The sequence below is a fragment of the Asterias rubens genome, chromosome 4, assembly GCF_902459465.1.
Source record: "Asterias rubens chromosome 4, eAstRub1.3, whole genome shotgun sequence".
In the NCBI taxonomy this organism is placed as follows: domain Eukaryota; kingdom Metazoa; phylum Echinodermata; class Asteroidea; order Forcipulatida; family Asteriidae; genus Asterias; species Asterias rubens.
The window spans coordinates 5,906,097-5,925,036 of record NC_047065.1 but is presented as its reverse complement, the minus strand read 5'-3'; the positions used below and the strand labels follow the sequence as shown (position 1 = coordinate 5,925,036).

Below are 18,940 nucleotides of genomic sequence, written 5' to 3'. Positions count from 1 at the left end.
CAAATTTGTGGAAAATTACTTCTTTTTCGAAAACTACATTACTTCAGAGGGAAGCGTTTCTCACAATGTTTTATACTATCAACCTCTAGCTGTTACTCATTACCAAGTAAGGTTTTATGCCAATAATTATTTCTATTAATTACCAATAGTGTCCACTGCCTTTTGAAAAACCTAAAACTTACCCGACTGGTTTGGGTGTCGCCGGAGAGAGAACCAAGAGCCTCCGTTCTAGTCCTCATAAACGCCCCAAGAGAGACACGGTCGAACGATTCGTCACCTTGAACCTCCGAATGGTCCTGTATGGTCAAGTGACTCTTGTTCGGTGAAGTCCAGGAGGAAGCGTTGTGGATGGAGAACTGGTCTGAGGAAATGTGCTCATCCTGTCAAAATTATAATAAAAATAAATAAAAAATATCCTTGCAAGGATTGCAAATTATAACAAAAAATTATAATACAAAATCAATATGTGACGCGCTACGTGAAAATGAGTCAGATGTTGACAATTTCAAGAATTGAGTTGTATGCATTGCTGGAAAGAACACACCAGCAGCAGTAATTTGGTATATGTCTAAGCTTTGGGGTGTGTCGCGTGGCTGAATTACTCCCGTTCGAAATTAGCCGTTTCAGAAAAACGAATTACAAGTAAAGTGATGTTTTAAACTACCATTTCACGCAAAAGGATACAAATAAGACATAAGTATGATCACAAAGTTGCTGTATTCATAGCTTTATTGCCTAAAGGTTAGTGTTCTCAAGGTTAACCATGCAAATAAAGATCTTAAAAAGTAAGTAAAACAAAAATTAGAAAGAAATTTTAAAAGTAGAATACAACGATCCACACAAATTTGCCTCTAAATTGCGTGGTTTTCCTTTTACTTTGCGAACTCACACGATCGGCCATTTATGGGAGTCAAAAATTTGACTTCCATAAATGGCGGACCCTGTTAGTCGACGAGGTAAAAGGAAAATCACGAAATTTTGAGGCATGTTTGAGTGGATCATTGTATTCTACTTTTAAAACATCTGTCTACCCATATGCATTCAATAACAAACGGTTACAAACGCTTTTCAAAGACCAACTCGACCGACCAAAGGCAACGCGTTCCTTTAATATGCTAGCGCTCTACCAACTGAGCTGTCTAGCACCAATGTCGGAGGTCTCCCTAGTTTGTCAATACTTTAGTTTGGTGGTGCCACTCAGAAACTAATACACCCGTTACAGGTTGAAAGGTTTCTATATGACGCAATAGACTGATCCATTAAGCTCCGCCCCATTGCGTATTGACCATTCACAACGCAACGAAGGTCGACACTAAGGTCCGACATGCGTGCGCGTATGCTTTGCGCGCGCGGCAGACTTGTGCAGAAAGGCATTGGAGAGCCCCACGAGTTCTTGCTCACACGTGCGTCGTGGGCGGAGCCTACTGGATCGGTCTATTGGTAAAGCGCCAGCACGTTAATCCGGAGGTTGTAGGTTCAGGTCCACTCTTATCTATATGTTAGAGGACTGTTCAGCGAATAGTAACCTTGGATTCGAGTTGGTCTTTGAAAAGCGTTAGAAGCCATTTGTTATGAAATGCAAATAGTTAAATAGATTATTTAAAAGTAGAATATAATGATCCACTCAAACAAAACCTCGAAATTACACAGTTTTCCTTTTATGTCGGGAAGAAACATGGTCCGCCAAATTGTAGTCAAAATTTTGACTCCATAAAATTGCCGTCAATGTTAGTTCGTGACGTAAAAGGAAAACCATGCAATTTGGAGTGATACTTGTGTGGATCATAATATTTAAAATATATTTCTAACCATATTATGCATTTGATAACAAACGGTTTCAAACGCTTTTCAAAGACCAACTGGTCTGATCCAAGGCAACGTGTTTCTTTAACTGATTGTATCTTACTTGTCTAAATTGATTCTCTTTCTCAAAAGCTTCTTGGTCCTCAGCTAGGAGAGCTGCTGCATCATCTGCAAGAACAACCCAAAAATATACCCCAAAATCCTCATTAAAATATCAAAGTCTTATATACATGTAGCGCATGTATCTACCAAACAAGGTACTCAAGGCGCTGGGTATATACAACCTTTTATAAAGATAGGTTATTGCAGTGATGAATTCTCAGACCAAACTATTAAGCACCTTATAAGGGTTTACAAGGTGCTACGGCGCATTAAGCAGCCACAACCAGGAACATCGGGGCAAACCCCTTCTCTTTTCGATAAGTGCACTGGGTTCTTATACAAAACACATGGGACCAACGGCTTTACGTGTATCCAAAGGACGAAGCAAGTGGCAAGTGTCACCGCTGGGGATTCGAACCCACACTCTGCTGATAAGAAACACCAGAGTTAGAATTCGGTGTTCTTAACCGCTCGGCCACGATACCTCCAGAATTATAACGTTTGATATCTGAAGATAAAAGTTTTGTGTGGACAAATAAACATTGGGCCGATTTCACAAAGGTCTATTAAGATGGATCATAGTTGCTAAGCAAAGTGTGGTGTAATAATACATATATCACTATGGTGATACTGAAAATTTGTCTTGCGATGAAGTTTCTTGCTTTGTGAAAACCAGCCAAAATACCATACCACATGTACAAGCTGTGACTGGTATCCTGCTTATTTTCGCTTAGTTTTCAATGTTTAAACAGTATTTTCTACTTTAAGCAGCTCTATGAAATTGGACCCTTGACCCTGGGCCAAATTTCATAAAGCTGCTTTAGTAGACAATTTTGCTTAACAATTTTGTGCTTTACAAAAATTAGCAGGATGCCAGTATAATATTGTGCATGCAACATGGCACTTTTGCTGGTAACCAGATTCTGCTGAGCATATTTTTGTGTACTTAAGCAGATGACAATGGGTCCAAGAGCAACAATCTTCTTGTGTGTTCACAGTGGAAAAGCAGTTTCAAAAACATTTCTACGGATTAGCTTCATGGTGATTCTTGTCATGAATTATTGCAAAGGGTCTACGCGTCTGAAAAACCAAACATGTTCTGCTCTTCTAAACCAAGTTAACTTGACACAACTGGGCATCATCTTCCAGTGCAAATCCCCTCCAATACATCTTGGCTAGTGATACTCTGCAGGTCCACACATACTTTCGGTTCACTCGTAACCGGAGCCAAGCTGAGAATCTATTTATTATTTACATGTCAAATTTGAGCAGGTTGAATACAATTTTGGTTGAATACATTAATAACAGTTTTGTGCATCAGAAACATTTTCATTGTATTAAAGCTACATTGCAAAGCTATTGTAAATAATGTGTATATTGGTTGGAAGATGCCCAAGGAAATGTCAAGGACGACATTTTTCCAACAGAGGGAGCAATGTGACAGGTATAAAACATGCCCCCCTTATTTTTTGGTTTAATCAACTTTAGTTTCCTCCTTTAACTAATTCTTTTGTTAATCGAGCGCCCTCAACGTCAGGTTTTCGGGTGCTCCCATAATTCCAATGAAGACAGACAGCAATCTAACAGCCTTTTGATTGTCTTCATAATTTCAGGTAAATTTCCACTTTTTGTGTTATATTTCTATTTCTACAGTTGTTTAAGTTTATAATCTAAGCTTGTTTTTCATAAGACATGAGTTTGAGAAGTTGATGTCTTTAGAATCTGCCATTTATGCTCTAGTTTGATTTTCGTTTTGTAAATATTATTGCCGATGTAAATAGCATTTCAAGATGATCCGCCCCAGAAAGCCGTGGCGGGAACCGCTAATGTATTTAAGTCCTTTTCTTTTAGTAAGTGTTTTGATTACTGATTTGCTCTCGTCCAGCCATTAATTTTAAGTAACTTTGATAAGATTTATTGTTAAGTGTTTTAGTTATTTCATAATTCCAATGAAGACAGACAGCCGTCTAACAGCCTTTTGATTGTCTTCATAATTTCAGATTGGTAATAAAACAGAGCCGAAATCCTCAGAAGTCTAATACACGACCCATTATTTAAATGAGTGTTACATATGTCCCTCTTTAACAGAACCTATGTATTTAATCTCCGAGCTTCCCATTTGCTTTGGAATGAACTAACCTTTACCCAGCAAAGTTTGTTTTTTTACTGTGATCTTACCTTGGCCTAAAAAATCACCGTCAAAATCTGAGAAACCAATGCCATTGCCTCCCAGGGTGACATTGCCTTGAGTGTTGTCAAAGGGATTGAAGATCTTTCCCCCACCTTGACTCGAAGGGGAGTTCTCCTCAAAGTTTCTCATCATTTCTTGAATCTGAAGTATGTCCCTCTCTGTGTTTATGCCTCCGCTGTCCAGCTAGATGAACAAAGAGTTTTGTTATTAGTTTACACTGAGAGTGTAGGCAATTTCTCTGCATTTCTTTGAACTTTGGCTGGTGTCCCATTTCTGGGATGATGTGATAACACCAGAGAACACAATGTGGAGTTGCTGTACACTAGTAATGCCGCAACCCTACATGGTTGGGCACCTCTGAGTGGGAAATCAACATTTCTACTGGAACATTTCAAAGAGCTCCAAGGCAATGAGCAAGGGACATTGGAAGCAGTTGTCCCCATACCTCCATGATGTGACACTTCACAGACAAAGTCTATTATCTCAAATTGGCGTTCCCTCGCACAAACAGAGAGCAAGTACCCAGTGCAAAAAATGAGTTGACCCATGATTGACAGCACTGACTATATATGCTTTGTTTTTGAAAGGGCAAGGGCACCAATGCATTTTATCTGTGGTAGAAATTTTTAATTTCTACTGTAGCATTTCAAGGGCACCAAGGCAATAAGCAGGGGGCACGAAGGCAATTGCCTTTATTGCCTCCATGAAGTACCAGGCCTGCTACAGCAACACACATGCTCAGTGCCGTACACATTGGAATGTTGGAAAGCTAGTAAAACCATCAGCACGGTATTCAACATTTCCTTTGCCTTCTGCAATTTTGCTATAGTCTCACTGGTTTCCTTCTGTGCTTCACACAGGTTTGCATGAAACAAGGCTAGCGGGACCAGGGAAGAAACCATGGTCCTGAGGCTGGTCCCAAATGGCCAACCACAGTAGTCAACCAATGGCCAACCACAGTCTGGGTTTGAGTAAAAATAGTCGACCTTTAGTTCTAAATTATGGTAGGCACTCGAACTTGCTAAGTAAGAGTGTGCTACAGAACCATAGAGTTACATTATATAGAAGAACTACAGGGCGCATGCGAAAACAGCATCGCACAGCGTGTGTTTGTGCGGCCATTTAGTAAGTTGGCACAACAGCATCGCATATGGCGCCAAATAAACACAAACTCAAGCGTGTACTTCACATTCAACGCCCGTACTGAATGGCGCGTGTGTCTCCTTGCGGTCCCGTCGCGTTTGTGCAACCGCATCACCAGTGCGCCAACTAGTTCTTACAGTAAATATAGCTCTTTGTACAGGACCAAATTGTCAAGTGTTCTGCGTACACAAAGCGTAAACCTAGGGTAACTTAATAATGATAGAGCTGCCTTTTTTGCAGGAGGGGGCTTCCAAATGTACAATGGACAACTGGCCAGAGGCCAGTGATTTAAATGTCGGGCAACCAAGCTCAAGACAGGACAAATCCGTTAGTGTTGTTCTTTTTTCAATTCAAGATCTCTGTCTCAAAAGAAAATGTTGAGTTTGAGTCTCACAAATATCCTTCAATCCTCCTGAGTATCACTCCTAAATCACTCTTAGTGTTTTGTCAGAAAATGAAACAGTTGAGATGATAAAACCCATTTGATAAACTCATTTTGATTCTAGTCTCTGTTCAATTTGATTCTGGTCAAGTAAACAAAATCCTGCTCCGGTAAAGATTCTTAGCTACAAGTTCTTGTGCATTTTTTCTCTTTGAAATTCGAACCCTGCACTGCGTTTATAAATCATAAATATTCACCTCTTCTTGTGTTTCATGCCATCCTCTCTCAGATCCTTGAATCAGTGTCTTCTCCCCATCTCCATCCTCCTCCTGCTCTTCTTCCTCTTCCTGCTCCTCCTCACCATTCCCTCGTCTCTCTTCCTCCGTCACCGGTCCCTCTAACATTCCGCTGTTCCAGAACCTCTGGTGCAGCCCCTCCTGTGATGAGCCAAAAGCCCCCTCCTCAAAATGGAAGCTGCTGGCACTGCTCAGTGGGCGGAGTTCAGGACTGTTGGTCAGGTCGGTCGCTGAACCGGCGGACTGGGGGTGTGAGGTGGGCAGAAGGAAGTGAGGGGCAAGGCAGGACATTTCTGGGGTTGGTGTCTGATGAGGATCGCTTAAAACTGAACCCTGAGAAAACAAGTGAAATACATGTAAGACAGTTAAATATTTTGCAAAACTTTTTTGCATTTCACATATGTGAGAAAAATATTAAGACAATTCTTTCACATTTTTTGTCTAATAGAAGATATCGTCCATCAGAAATATTTTTACAGATTTATTATGTGTTGACAGAATGGAGGTTGAACACGGACATACGTGTACTACAGTTCTATAAGGCCATTCATGCTATTTGATCTTAAACATCTCGCTTCAGGCGCTCTTTTGCGTCCTATTTTGGCAAATTCCCTCAAAAACAATTTCCAAGAGTCATACATTCACCATGTTTTTCGTCAGTTCAATAAACGAGCGATACCATATATGGCATTACTGACAACAGCGCCCTCTGTTGTTCAATGATTTTTAGACTGGTTCCTTGTGATATCGTGACGTCAGATAAACGGGCGTGTGGATTTATATGCGACACAGGTTCGCGTTATCCCTAGCGTGCAATGGCCATGCGAGGGAAATCGATCTCCCTTGCGCTTGATCTGAACTTGAATACCACAACTGTTGAGTTCACTGGATAATTATTGTCAGCCGTTAGTAGTCGGCCGAAAACAAATTTTTGTGTCAATAAAAAACTTGGGTTAAAAAAGGTCCTGATGGCAAACGGGGAGAAAGGGCACTCAATATAAAGATGTATGGCTAAAAATATGTGTTTGTCATCTATGTTTTTAAACAAGGGTAAACGTATTTACCATTCCGTAAGCATAAATATTCATGAAATCAAAACTCTGAAGTGAAAAAAGGGAAAATCACCAACTTTTAGAGTCGGCTGGGAAAGGGCAATCCAAAAAAAAAAAGGTTTAAATTCAATCATTAATATTGCGAATTACCTCAATATTTCTATCTTGATCACTGAATCCGGATTGATTACTCCATGACCGGAAAAACACCCTCCTGTTCCCAGCAGTAGGTCTACCCCCTACGCCTCCACCAACAACCGAGGGTGCTGTGAGAGAGCTCCCTGTCTCCCCGTCACTCATGCCGTCCCCTCCACCACCCCCATCCCCAAGGATTGGGGAGGTAACAACTTCACCCTCTGCTGACTGGCGTAGACTCATCTCATGCCCTGGGGAGGAAGGGAGGGTGGAGCTGTGCTCATCTGAGCTTCCCCCTTCAAGGCCTGGCCGAGAATGGTGGCTGTCGTCACTCCCGCTGTCGCTACTTTCACCACCGTCGCCAGCATGAAGACTTTCTCTGCCCATGGGAGCAGTAGGGTAGAGCTGTCGCCTGGCATTTTCCTGAAATGGAAATCCCAGTAATTAAAGAGAGTAATTTTAAATAACTGTTTTGTTAAAGACCATGAAGGCATGTAGGCTTTCTATGTGCCTGGTATTTTCTATTGATTGCAGCCTTCTTGATTTTATCTATTCCAATCAATTCAGCCCAACTGAGGCTAAATGGCAAAAGAGGCTAGTCCCCATCTGTATAATGAGCAAAATGACAATCGTTATAGCTGCTGCAGACAGGGTACATGACCACAAATGGTGGCTTAACGACTAAGGTCGGTTTTTACTATTCACAGTGAATGCATATGGTATTTTCTTGATGGAGAAACAATTAATCCCAGTGCTTCAAAGAGAATCTTTGATCACCTCCAGTGTTAAGTCAGTGTCAGTGACACTCTCAAGGAAAAAAGGAAATAAATCCTGTCAAGGTGGAAGTAAACAAAATGAAAGATAGTACATGTGTAGCAACTGGTTTAAAAAACAAGTATTTGGGTGCCAAACAAATTATGCATACAAAAAGCGAACCAGAAACAAACTCATGTTACACACTGCTCTTTTCTAGCCCAGAATGCATTTTTAACAAATACGGAATTGAATCAATATTGAAAATGCGAAATGAGAAAATGAGAAACATAATTTCAAATCCGGAATTTAAAAGAATTGAAAAGAATACATCTTTTAACCTTTGATAAAACCCAACTGGCAAATATGTGTATTATGTGTTGGCTTACCCTCCTGACTGCGTCAAGTTCATCCTCTGTGTCAATCTCACTGGTCCCCATTGAGTCTCCTCCAGTCGCATTCCCTCGCTCTCCTGTTAAACATACAAACATTTTTTTAGTCACTTAATCCATCAATTCTGTCAATAAATTGTTACTTCTGTTCGTCTTTGTAAAATTCTAGAGGAAAGGTAACCCATTTATTGGGGAGGAATCCCATTTAGTAAAATCCTGCAGATTGAAGAATAAGTCATGAAAAGTGAAATTTTCACTTGGAATAAATGTGCATGTTTTAAAAGTAACAATGTTACATGTTTAAAGTGCTTACTTCTTACATAGCATATATGTCCTAATGGCTAGATAAAGGGGGCTTCACAAAATTATTATCCCCGGGGGTCGATTTCACAAAGAGTTAGAACTAGTTCTTACTTGGAGGACTAGTCCTAGGAGATACAAAAAACATATGGGTAGTCCTAAGTTAAGACGAGTAACTCTTCCTTATTCGAGATTAGACTAGTCTTAACTCTTTGTGAAATCTACCCCTGTTCGTCAGGCATACTTTTAGACCATTCCTCTAAGTTTGTGAAGTTCCTGGGGAGCATACAATCTGAAGCTCCTAAAAATAGCGCTAATGGGTTAATCCAACACAATAGCCATTTTAGATTAACATTTATACATCTGGGTTAGAAGAAGTAATTATGGTTAAGTCCCTTGCTCAAGAACACAAGTGTCATGACAGGGAATCGATCCCACACTCTGATGATTCAACCATCAGAACTTGAGTCCGATGCACTAGACCTCTCAACTACGACACACCACCAATTGAAAGCAAAAATGCAGTAGGCCTTTTGTTCATGTTTTGTTTTCTTCACAATTTACACAAGACTAACCTGGCTCAAAGTCGCTGTTGAGCTCACCGACACGATTCCCTTCAAGGAAGCCATTGCTGAACCGTGGCTGGTTGAAACTGCCATCAAGTTGAAGAAGGCTTGTTGACAGATCTAATAAGAATTCCAATCAAACGATAGTGAATGTAATCAGAAGTATTGACACCAAGTTCACTACATTAAAATTTATTTCTATACTTGAATGAAAAAGTTAACTTGGCGTGTGTTGCTCTTCGAAACCAAAGTTCAAGCAGGGTTTGCAGCTGACTATTTCATACTATGTTGACTCATCCGGAAACAATGTGTAATAATAATAATAATAATAATAATAATAGTAGTAGGTATTTATAGAGCACTCTTACACAGGGTACCACAGCGCTTTACACAAAATTAAACAATAAGAAAATAAATAATGGCACTAATGAAAAAAAACAGTTCGTTGATGTAGCTGGACACAGCACTCAGGGGTTCCCCAAGATTTGTCAAAACAGTGGGGCAATCTGGACCCCCAAATTGTTGTACTGTTTGTTGTTTGTTTGATCGGCACTCAATTTTAATCGGTAGATATGCTAGCGTATGCATGTATAACACCCTGGTACTGAATCCGTCGTGTGGACTGGGGTAGGTTGAAAGTGATGTCACAGATGATGTCATACACACCTGCCATCGAGTCTAGCTGTAGAATCCCCAGTGAGGACACACTCGTAGTAGACATCTGGGATGACAACAAGCTTTCCTCCGGTGGAATGTCCCTGAGCAAGCAAAAAGTCAGAGTTATAAAGTTTGAGCCATCATTTTTTCTTTTGTTTTGAAAGAATACCTTTTTCAGAGTGTTTGCATGGATTTAGAAACCATTTTCAGTGCAAAAATTGTGTTCCTTTAGTTTGCTAAAATGTGGTCTAGCAAGAAAACACGCCACACAAAAACATTGGAAACTTGTTTGGTGTGGTAATCTAGGCCATTTTAAATGAGATACACTGTTTTGACAATTTCATAACAAAATACTGCTTTTTTAAGCAAGTAGGGATTCATCCAGAGGTGTTACAATACAAAACGCATTTATGAGGTTCTTTCAAAATATCGTCATCAAACAATGTCAAATGTCACAGGTCATCACCTTAAGAGTGGAGTTTAAAAAGGAACAGCTCTGTGTTTCATACACAAACGAACACACAGCTCTAGTTATTGCTATCATACAACAATTATGTTTATTTTAATGTATATTTAACATTCCAGCTGTGTTTTTGAGGTTCTTTTTCGCAAACAAGACAGTACTTTGAACATAAATTGTTCTCGGGGCAGCTGGAAATAGTCTTTCATTTTAAAGACTTATTTCTTTCTCAGATCACAGACTCACAATGTAAGGTATAAAACTCATAGACTTGTGACTTTCATTTGCAACACTTTAAGGCAAATGAAGCCCACAAACTTGTTACGTTTTCATACTTTTGGACAGCAGATGAAGGTCAGAAACCCACTTTCAGGGAAAGAGGCCACGGTAGCTATGTCATACTCAAGTTCAATAACAGATTAACTCCTCGCCAAAACAGCTCAACTGCCAAGTAGGAAATTGGCCATTTAAGGCTCAGGAAATGACTACCAGCTAAGACAATAATACCACCTAGTGCAACGTGTGATGGTATGGCAAGTTGTTCAATAACAGGACAAGGTAAGGTTTGTGATAAACAGTAAAGAGCCTTCCATTCCTCAGACTCCACCCAACCTAACCATGTGCCTAATTTCATAAAGTTGCTTAAAAGCAGAAACTTGTGCTTACTATTTTTCACTTTTATAGCAAAAATTAGCAATACACGAGTTACAAATTTTATGCGTGACATGATAATTTGGCTGGTACATGTAACCCTATTCTAATAATAACAATAATAAAATCGAACATATCCTAGGCACTAGATCAAGGTGCTTAAAATAGAGAATACAAAAAAATAAAAAATTAATCCGGGGCTCTTCCAGTCTTCAACAGTTATTTAATGTCATGAAATGTAAGCATAAAATGTAAGCATACGTGTACATTTTATAATATTCTTCTTTATTTGTTGTGCCTAAAAGTAGCTCTATGGAATTGGGCCCTGAGCTTGAGTTTTACACTGGACCACAGGCCTAAGGCCAGTGATGTTAGTGCCAGGGACAGTCAGGCCAGTTAACTTGTGACCGTGTGCATGTCATGGCCGAGCGGTTAAGAGCACCGGATTCAAGCTCTGGTGTTTGATCAGCAGAGTGTGGGTTCGAATCCCGGTCGTGACACTTGCTACATAAAATTGGGGAGGTAGTGCTTTCTGTTCTACCGGCCAGGCTTCAGACTGATGATACCCAAGCCTACATCCGTATGGACTGTAAAAGGGGTAACCCTGTTTCAGCCCTAGGAGTAGGTGGCAACGGCCTCTTGAACAAAAATAATTGTAGCCCACACCTTGAAGTGGCCTTCAGGCCTTGTGTGTCTGGCGACTTGCATAAAAACAATAAAAAAAAAAAATAAAAAAAAAATAAAAAAACACACACAGGTCTGGATGTCTAATTAATATTCAATATCTTGCTGTGTTATGGGCCCGATTTTAAATCACGTAAACAGAAGTTATAAATGTTTTGTTCAAAAGTTGACATTGACTCTCATATATATATATACACCCAGTTCTATTCAATAATTATAAGAAGGGATACTATAAACAATTTCCACAAAGCCAAATGAGAACAATCTCAATATTTTCTTTAATTAATGTTTATTTACTGAAAACAGGTTTTCTTTTTGTTTGATTCTGATCATGCGAAAAGTTTTCCTGTCCCGTAAACTTCTTGATCCTCAAGTCATGGTATCGGCAAGTTTCCCCAAAATTCAAGCCCTGCTGACCACACTGAGTTCAGTTTGGCCTTGCTGTACCGAAAATGGCAGATCTTGATGTCATGGCCGAGTGGTTAAAAGAACACGTTGCCTTGGATCGGTCGTGTTGGTCTTTGAAAAGCGTTTGTAACTGTTTGTTATAAAATGTGGTTAAAAAGTAGAATACAATGATCCACACACATTTGCCTCCAAATTGTGTGGTTTTCTTTTAATTTGCGAACTCACACGGTCGGCCATTTACATTTATGGAAGTCAAAAATTTGACTCCCGTAAATGGCTGATAGTGTTAGTCCATGAGGTAAAAGGAAAACCACGCAATTTCGAGTGATACTTGTGTGGATCATTATATTATACTTTCAAAATATCTTTCTAATCATATGCATTTTATAACAAACGTTTACAAATGCTTTTCATAGACCAACTCGGCCGATCCAAGGCAACATGTTCCTTTAAGAGCATCAAATTCAAGTTCTAGTGCTAAGTCACAAGAGTGTGGGTTCGAATCCCGGTCGTGACACTTGTGTCCTTGAGTAAGATACTTTACTATAATCGCTTCTCTTCACCCAGGGGTATAAATGGGTACCTGTGAGGATACAGTTGATATTGTGAATGAAAAAGCCTTTGGAGCGATACAAACTGTTGCCCAGGTTGTATACTCCCAAGGGAGCTGAGACACATAATAAGAAAGGGATGTTATTGGCCCTATCACCAGGGCACTAATGTAAAGCGCATTAATACAGTTATTGTGAAATGAGCTATATAAGAATTGTTATTATTATTTTGCCTACTTATGTACAGTAATATAGTATACATGTACAGCAGGTAGGCATTCCAAGATTATGATGTGTAATGTACATGTAACATCAAAATGTGTGCACGTAATGTACATCAAAATCAGAAGAAAAAGGAACAGCTTATAAAGGGTTTGTGGCAGTGGGATATTGTATTATAAAAGTATGCCCTTACCTCCTGAGTTTGCGTCCTGTTGAGACATACATGGGGTCACCCACAGAACCGAGGGATGACCTTAATGTGTCATCAAAGGTCATCCTGTGACCTGCCTCTGCCTCTATGGTCTCATCAGTACCTAAACTGTAGCGGTCTGCATAGATGCCACTCTGTCGTTGTGGATCCATTATTTATTTCCTAAGGATAAAAATGAAAAGATCATCCGTCATTAGAAAGACAGATTGTTATAAGGGACATGCATCTTTTTATTTCAAACAAAGTATACCTTACATTGGCCCTTGCTCTATGCATTGGTTCTACCCTCAGGCCGCGACACTGTTTTGGGATTAACACTGTATCAGTACTTAGTGCTTTCCGAGATTCGTAGGAATCTGCAGACCACTTTAGGGTGGGATTTAAACCAATTCAAAGATCCGCATTCGAGCCACTCGACCACCAAGCAAGCCCTGTGTGTTCGAGGCCAACTCAAATCCTGATCACATACATATGCGTAGTATCAGTGTATTAAGGGTAAACCAAAATATACAATAAATCTTCTTTGTTATCCCCCACCCCTCTTTCGCAGAAATAATCAACCATTTTTTAATCTGCCCCTTGGGTCCTAATGGTTGTTCTTTTTTTAACACTGCAATTTGATTAATCAAACTTGATGTGCGACGTAAGAAGTGCGCATGTTACGAATCATGTAATATCTGTTCAAAACAAACATTGCACCATGGTGCACAGGGCAGTTTCAACATGTAATACTGTTACATGGTCTATTTGAGTAAGGTTTGCCAGTCATTTTTGTAGTGACCGGCCAGCAGGATCAGTTAGCTTGCCATTTCACTAGTCTATCACCTTTTTCACTGGTCCGCACTTCAAATGACTTTTCCAGGAATAAATTTGTTCCTATTTAGGAAAAAATTTATTCCTGCAAATGTCGTGGCCGAGCACTTAAGAGTACCAAATTCAAACTAAGGTGTTTCTGATCAGTAGAGTGTGGGTTCGAATCCCCAGCCGTGACACTTGTGTTCTTAAGCAAGACACTTAAAGCCAGTGGACACTGTATCTCAACAATGCATAAAATAACAAACCTGTGAAAATTTGAGCTCGATTGGTTGTCAGAGTTGCGAGATAACTATGAAAGAAAAAAACACCCTTGTCACACGAAGTTGTGTGCTTTCATATGCTTGATTTCGAGACCTCAAATTCTAAACTTGAGGTCTCGAAATCAAATTCGGGGAAAATTACTTCTTTCTCGAAAACTACTCCACTTCAGAGGGAGCCGTTTCTCACAATGTTTCATACTATCAACCTCTATCCATTACTCGTTAGCAAGTGAGGTTTTATGCTGATAATTATTTGGAGTAATTACCAATAATTAACCATTGCTTCGTCCTTTGAATGGGACTTACATGTAAAACAATCGGTCCCATGTGTTGTGTAATGCATGTAAAAGAACCCAGTGCACTTATCGAAAAGAGAAGGGGTCGGGTTTGTCCAGGTAATCCTGGCTGTGGCTGCTATATGCGCTAGAGGTGCTAGAATTCATCACTGCAATAACATAATCTTTCTGAAAGTTTGTTTAAATATAATAATATACCCAGCGCCTTGAATACCTTGTTTGGTAGATACGTGTGCTATTTAAGACTTTGATATTATTAAAGGAACATGTTGCCTTGGAACGGTCGAGTTGGTCTTTGAAAATCGTTTGTAACCGTTTGTTATAAAATGTATGGGTAGGTAAAAGTAGAATACAATAATCCACACAAACATGCCTCGAAATTGCACGGTTTTCCTTTTACCTTAACACGGTCGGCCATTTATTTTATGGGAGTCAAATTTTTGTGTGGATTATTGGATTATAAATGGCCGACCGTGTTAGTTCGCACAGTAAAAGGAAAATCACGCAATTTCGAGGCAAACTTGTGTGGATCATTGTATTCTACTTTTAAAACATCTTTCCAACCATACATTTGATAAAAAACGGTTACAACGCTTTTTAAAGACCAACTCGTCCGATCCAAGGCAACGTGTTCCTTTAAAGCGTTTCAGACTGAGAACTAGCCAGCCGGACCACTTGGAGTGAATTGTGACTCGGTCATCAGGTGTTTTGTAGCATTTGGTCAGCGGAACTGTCAGGGGAGAATGCTGATTAGGGTTCAGTGATTGGATTCTAAAAATGGCCTGACATCACGGTTCAAGAAATTGCATAGCCAGTAAATCACCACAGTACGTAACATCTCAGTTGGCTTGGTAGACCCCTTTCCTTGCATGTGACATCACAAGCCCTAAACAGTCCCCTAGACACTAGACTGAGGTCACTAAAGAGTTATAACTGGCGGAGAGTCATGTTTGTCATCAAAGATGCGGGCCAATCCAATAGACCGATCCATTAAGCTCCGCGGCATTGCATATTGACCAATCACAACGCAACAAAGGTCCGACAAATGAGGTCCGACATGTGTGCGCGTATGCTTGGCGCGCGCGGCAGAGTTGTGCAGAAAGGCACAGAGAGGCTCACGTGTTCTTGCTCACACATTCGTCGTGGGGGGAGGCTACTGGATCAGTCTATTGGCAGGGGGTAACCCGTCAAAGGTTACATTGACCTTAATAAACGAGAAAGAAATCCACATCACATGAGCTTTCAGGTAGGAAATGATGAGAACGAGTCATATCCCAGGAGTTCTCTTCCCTCAAACTTGTAAAATCTGTCAAATGCCAACCTTCGGTAACCCTTTCAGCCAGTCAGATTTGCTACGGTATAGTCCTAGTTTTCATTTTTTGTCTCTGTTCAGAGCAGAAACAAGGAGCAAATAGTCAAGTGTAAGTATCCTAACAATAACATTGGCATATTTCACTTCCTGGAGAGTCAATACAAAACAACAGTCACACAATACAAATTTGTCAATGTCACAATCAAAAAATGATGAGGTTAAGGCATGCAAACAAGTAGCATCAAACCACACCATTTGCACCACATTAATTTTCATCAAGGTTCTCCAACTACTGTGTTACATCTTCAGGGTAATTGAAACCCTCAATCAATCCTTGAATTGGGAGAACAACCAACCCCAAGTCATAGTCAGAAATATGTTGTAAATTATTTGTACAAAAGTTTTGACATAATTATTTTAAAAGATACCACAACCACGACAAATGACTGATGAATAGTGCTGAACTGTCTGCTTTCTTCTGCCTGTTATTTTATTTATCTGTTTTGTTTAAATAACATTCTGTTTTCTTGTTCAAATAAAATTTGGGAAAGATGCCAAATCTGACTGCTGCTTTTATAATGCAATTATTAGTTATAAATTTAACGAGAGAGAGAGGGCATTCCCCAAATGTTTCCGTGCATGCATTGTACATATTTTAATGTACTATTGAGATTGTAGGCCTATCAATAAAAATTTACGGGAACCATTAATTATTTTGATTAGTTAGCAGGTGGGAACCAAGGAGACACAGGATCCGGTTAGACAAAATTAAAATATTTTTAAGCAATTAAATACATATGCAATCAGCTCACACAAACAAGATCCACCTTGCCAGCCCCAGCTGTACAGTTGTAATAACATAACCCTCCTCGCGGCCATCGGGAAGAGGGTTACATTTAAATCACAACTACCCCCGCTGCAGCAATCTCCACAATGCACCAGTCACAGACAGCGGGCACATTCTATCATGAAATTGTATGCAAAAGCCCACTCCAGTACTCTTTTTTCCTCTACATGTTATGTTTACAAAACTTCAAGAAATACTTCTAGTTGTACTACCCCCCTCCCCCAAAAAAATATCCCCACAACCTCACTATCTCTAAAGAATTTCTTAGAATCCCAGCACCGTGCCACATACATGACATTTTGAGCACCAAATTGTCGCTTTTATTATTCTTTTTTTAAATATATTTTTGTCACATTTAACCAATCGAAAATTCAATGGCAAATTAACTCTAAGTTTTATGTTGCAACACCAACCAATTCAAGTACTCATTCGTCAATAGGACAATCATTGACGGGAACACCACCTGGAAGAAATTGTCATTCAAGCAGAGAAATTCGACTTTCCATAAACTATTTAGGCTCACAGGATAGTTTCTAGAAGTACTTAGTTGCAGTCCTTTCTCCTCCGAATACAAAACTAACACACCCTTTCTCTCACCCAAGTTGGGTTTATGCAAGTTAGAGACACAGATCAAACTTGGGTAAATATAACACTATTTTTTGGTCACAATGAGTGACAAGAGACGGTCAGGTTCTCTCAATTTTCCTGCAGCCGATTTCAGATTAATCCTATCTCGAGTTAGACGAGTAACCCGTCCTAACTTAGGATGGGTGCAAAGCAGTGCCCCAAGCATGCAAGGCCCACTTACAGACATTTTGAAGTCCTTTAATTGCATGACTGGGTGACAAAGTAGAATGTTAGACAACTCGTCTGTCAGACACTTCGTCCGTTCAGACAACTCGACGGATGATTTATTCAACTGTCAGACAACTCGGCTTGGGGTCAAGACAAGTCGACGGATGGCCGTGACGGGGGCTCAGCACGGGGTGGGAGGGGTCAAATAGCTGCCTGGGGGTGGGGGATGTACTGACTAGTGACTTGGCAATGATGCATGGAATTCCCGGTAGTGGGGGTACATTATGGTGGGTGGGTTTAATATCCTGGCAAACGGATAATTGAATACGTTTTTTTACTTTTTACCATGACCCCGCGGCATTATCGAGTAAGTATGGCTTCACTAGGACACCACACTTCTTGTGATAGATAATAATTGATAAATAATATTAATAAATTACAGAATTGCCGGAATTAAGCAGGAAAGTTTGTTAAAAATGACAGTAACGGAGGTCAGCCGCTCAACCGTCGACTTGTCTTGGCCGTCCGTCGAGTTGTCTCAAAGTCGAGTTGTCTGAACTGTTGAGTTGTCCGAACCGTTGAGTTGTCCGACGGACGAGATGTCCGACGGACGAGTTGTCTGACATTCTTCTTTGTCACCCAGTCATGCAATTAAAGGACTTCAAAATGTCCACAGATTTACATTAAACTTCCACTGTTTGAAGATAATGATAGAAAGATGGTTGCGTTAAAAAAAACTCCTCCCTACGGTTATAACTAGCTAGGTAGTAGAAAGCTTCCCTGAAACAATAACCCTCTGACTCTGAGGTGCTGTGGTTTTGAGAAATTAGTAAATACTAAGTTAGGATAAATCAGATCTGTAAAAAAAAGTGTACAGTGTTTTTGTGTTACGAAATACATGGCGGAACAAAAACTGAAAGTACTTGGAGTTAGACTTTAGAGTTTGACGGTAGACCCTTTTATTAGTTAATTTTGATCTACTCTTATTTTCCTACACTTAACATGCTGGGGCATACAGGATTAACTTTAACACGGGAGTTTTCGGCGTACAGACTGACCAGTCACCAGTGCATACGTCCCCATCCCGTTCATGTCATGCAAAACTTAGTGTGTGTGTCACCACCGTGGGTGACTCATTCAATAATCAGTGACAACAAAATAAAATTGTGGAAGTTACAATTTGATTTATGCGCAAAGTTTCATCATTTCTCGACCAAAACATAACATTCTGAACAGCCCTATCAAGACTTTAGAACACTTACACTACATTTGTCTTGGTTTTATAACCAACCAATGTATCCTAAATAAATGTATTACCTATTTGTTTCAACGTTGCTTCTGGTTTCGGCTCGACTCCGTCGCCATATTTCTCTCTGTAATGTAAATTTTGTATTACCGCCCTGTGGGAAAACGCGTGGATTCTCGTGAGAAGTGAACGAACGCGTGATTTAGTCCACAATAAATAAATCGCGATCGCATTATTTATTTCTGTCTCTCTAGCTAGCTAGACTCCGACTTGCTATCTATTGCCAGCTGGTAAATAGTCAACTTTAATGTGTGTTTTTTACAACAGATTGTATTTTCTGAATAATATGCAATGACCACACACTGTTTTTGTTGCCTTTTTAAAGTTTTAGAAATGTGTGTAATTTCAG

General features: G+C 39.9%; 1 protein-coding gene across 1 annotated transcript in view; it reads right to left on the bottom strand.

Annotated features, from left to right (window-relative positions):
* Window positions 1–18,643, bottom strand: part of LOC117289317 (centrosomal protein of 192 kDa-like) — a 52,923-nt gene extending 34,280 nt beyond the window's left edge. Inside the window, exons 1-10 of the mRNA XM_033770389.1 lie at window positions 18,603–18,643; window positions 12,942–13,121; window positions 9,782–9,873; window positions 9,125–9,235; window positions 8,247–8,329; window positions 7,120–7,527; window positions 5,879–6,250; window positions 4,084–4,279; window positions 1,907–1,971; window positions 183–380 (exon numbers count right to left, since the gene is read on the bottom strand). Coding sequence (XP_033626280.1) covers window positions 183–380; window positions 1,907–1,971; window positions 4,084–4,279; window positions 5,879–6,250; window positions 7,120–7,527; window positions 8,247–8,329; window positions 9,125–9,235; window positions 9,782–9,873; window positions 12,942–13,111 — 1,695 coding nt within the window. The 5' untranslated portion in view covers window positions 13,112–13,121; window positions 18,603–18,643. The remainder of the gene's footprint in view (window positions 1–182; window positions 381–1,906; window positions 1,972–4,083; window positions 4,280–5,878; window positions 6,251–7,119; window positions 7,528–8,246; window positions 8,330–9,124; window positions 9,236–9,781; window positions 9,874–12,941; window positions 13,122–18,602) is intronic.
* Between the last annotated feature and the right edge of the window lie 297 nt (window positions 18,644–18,940).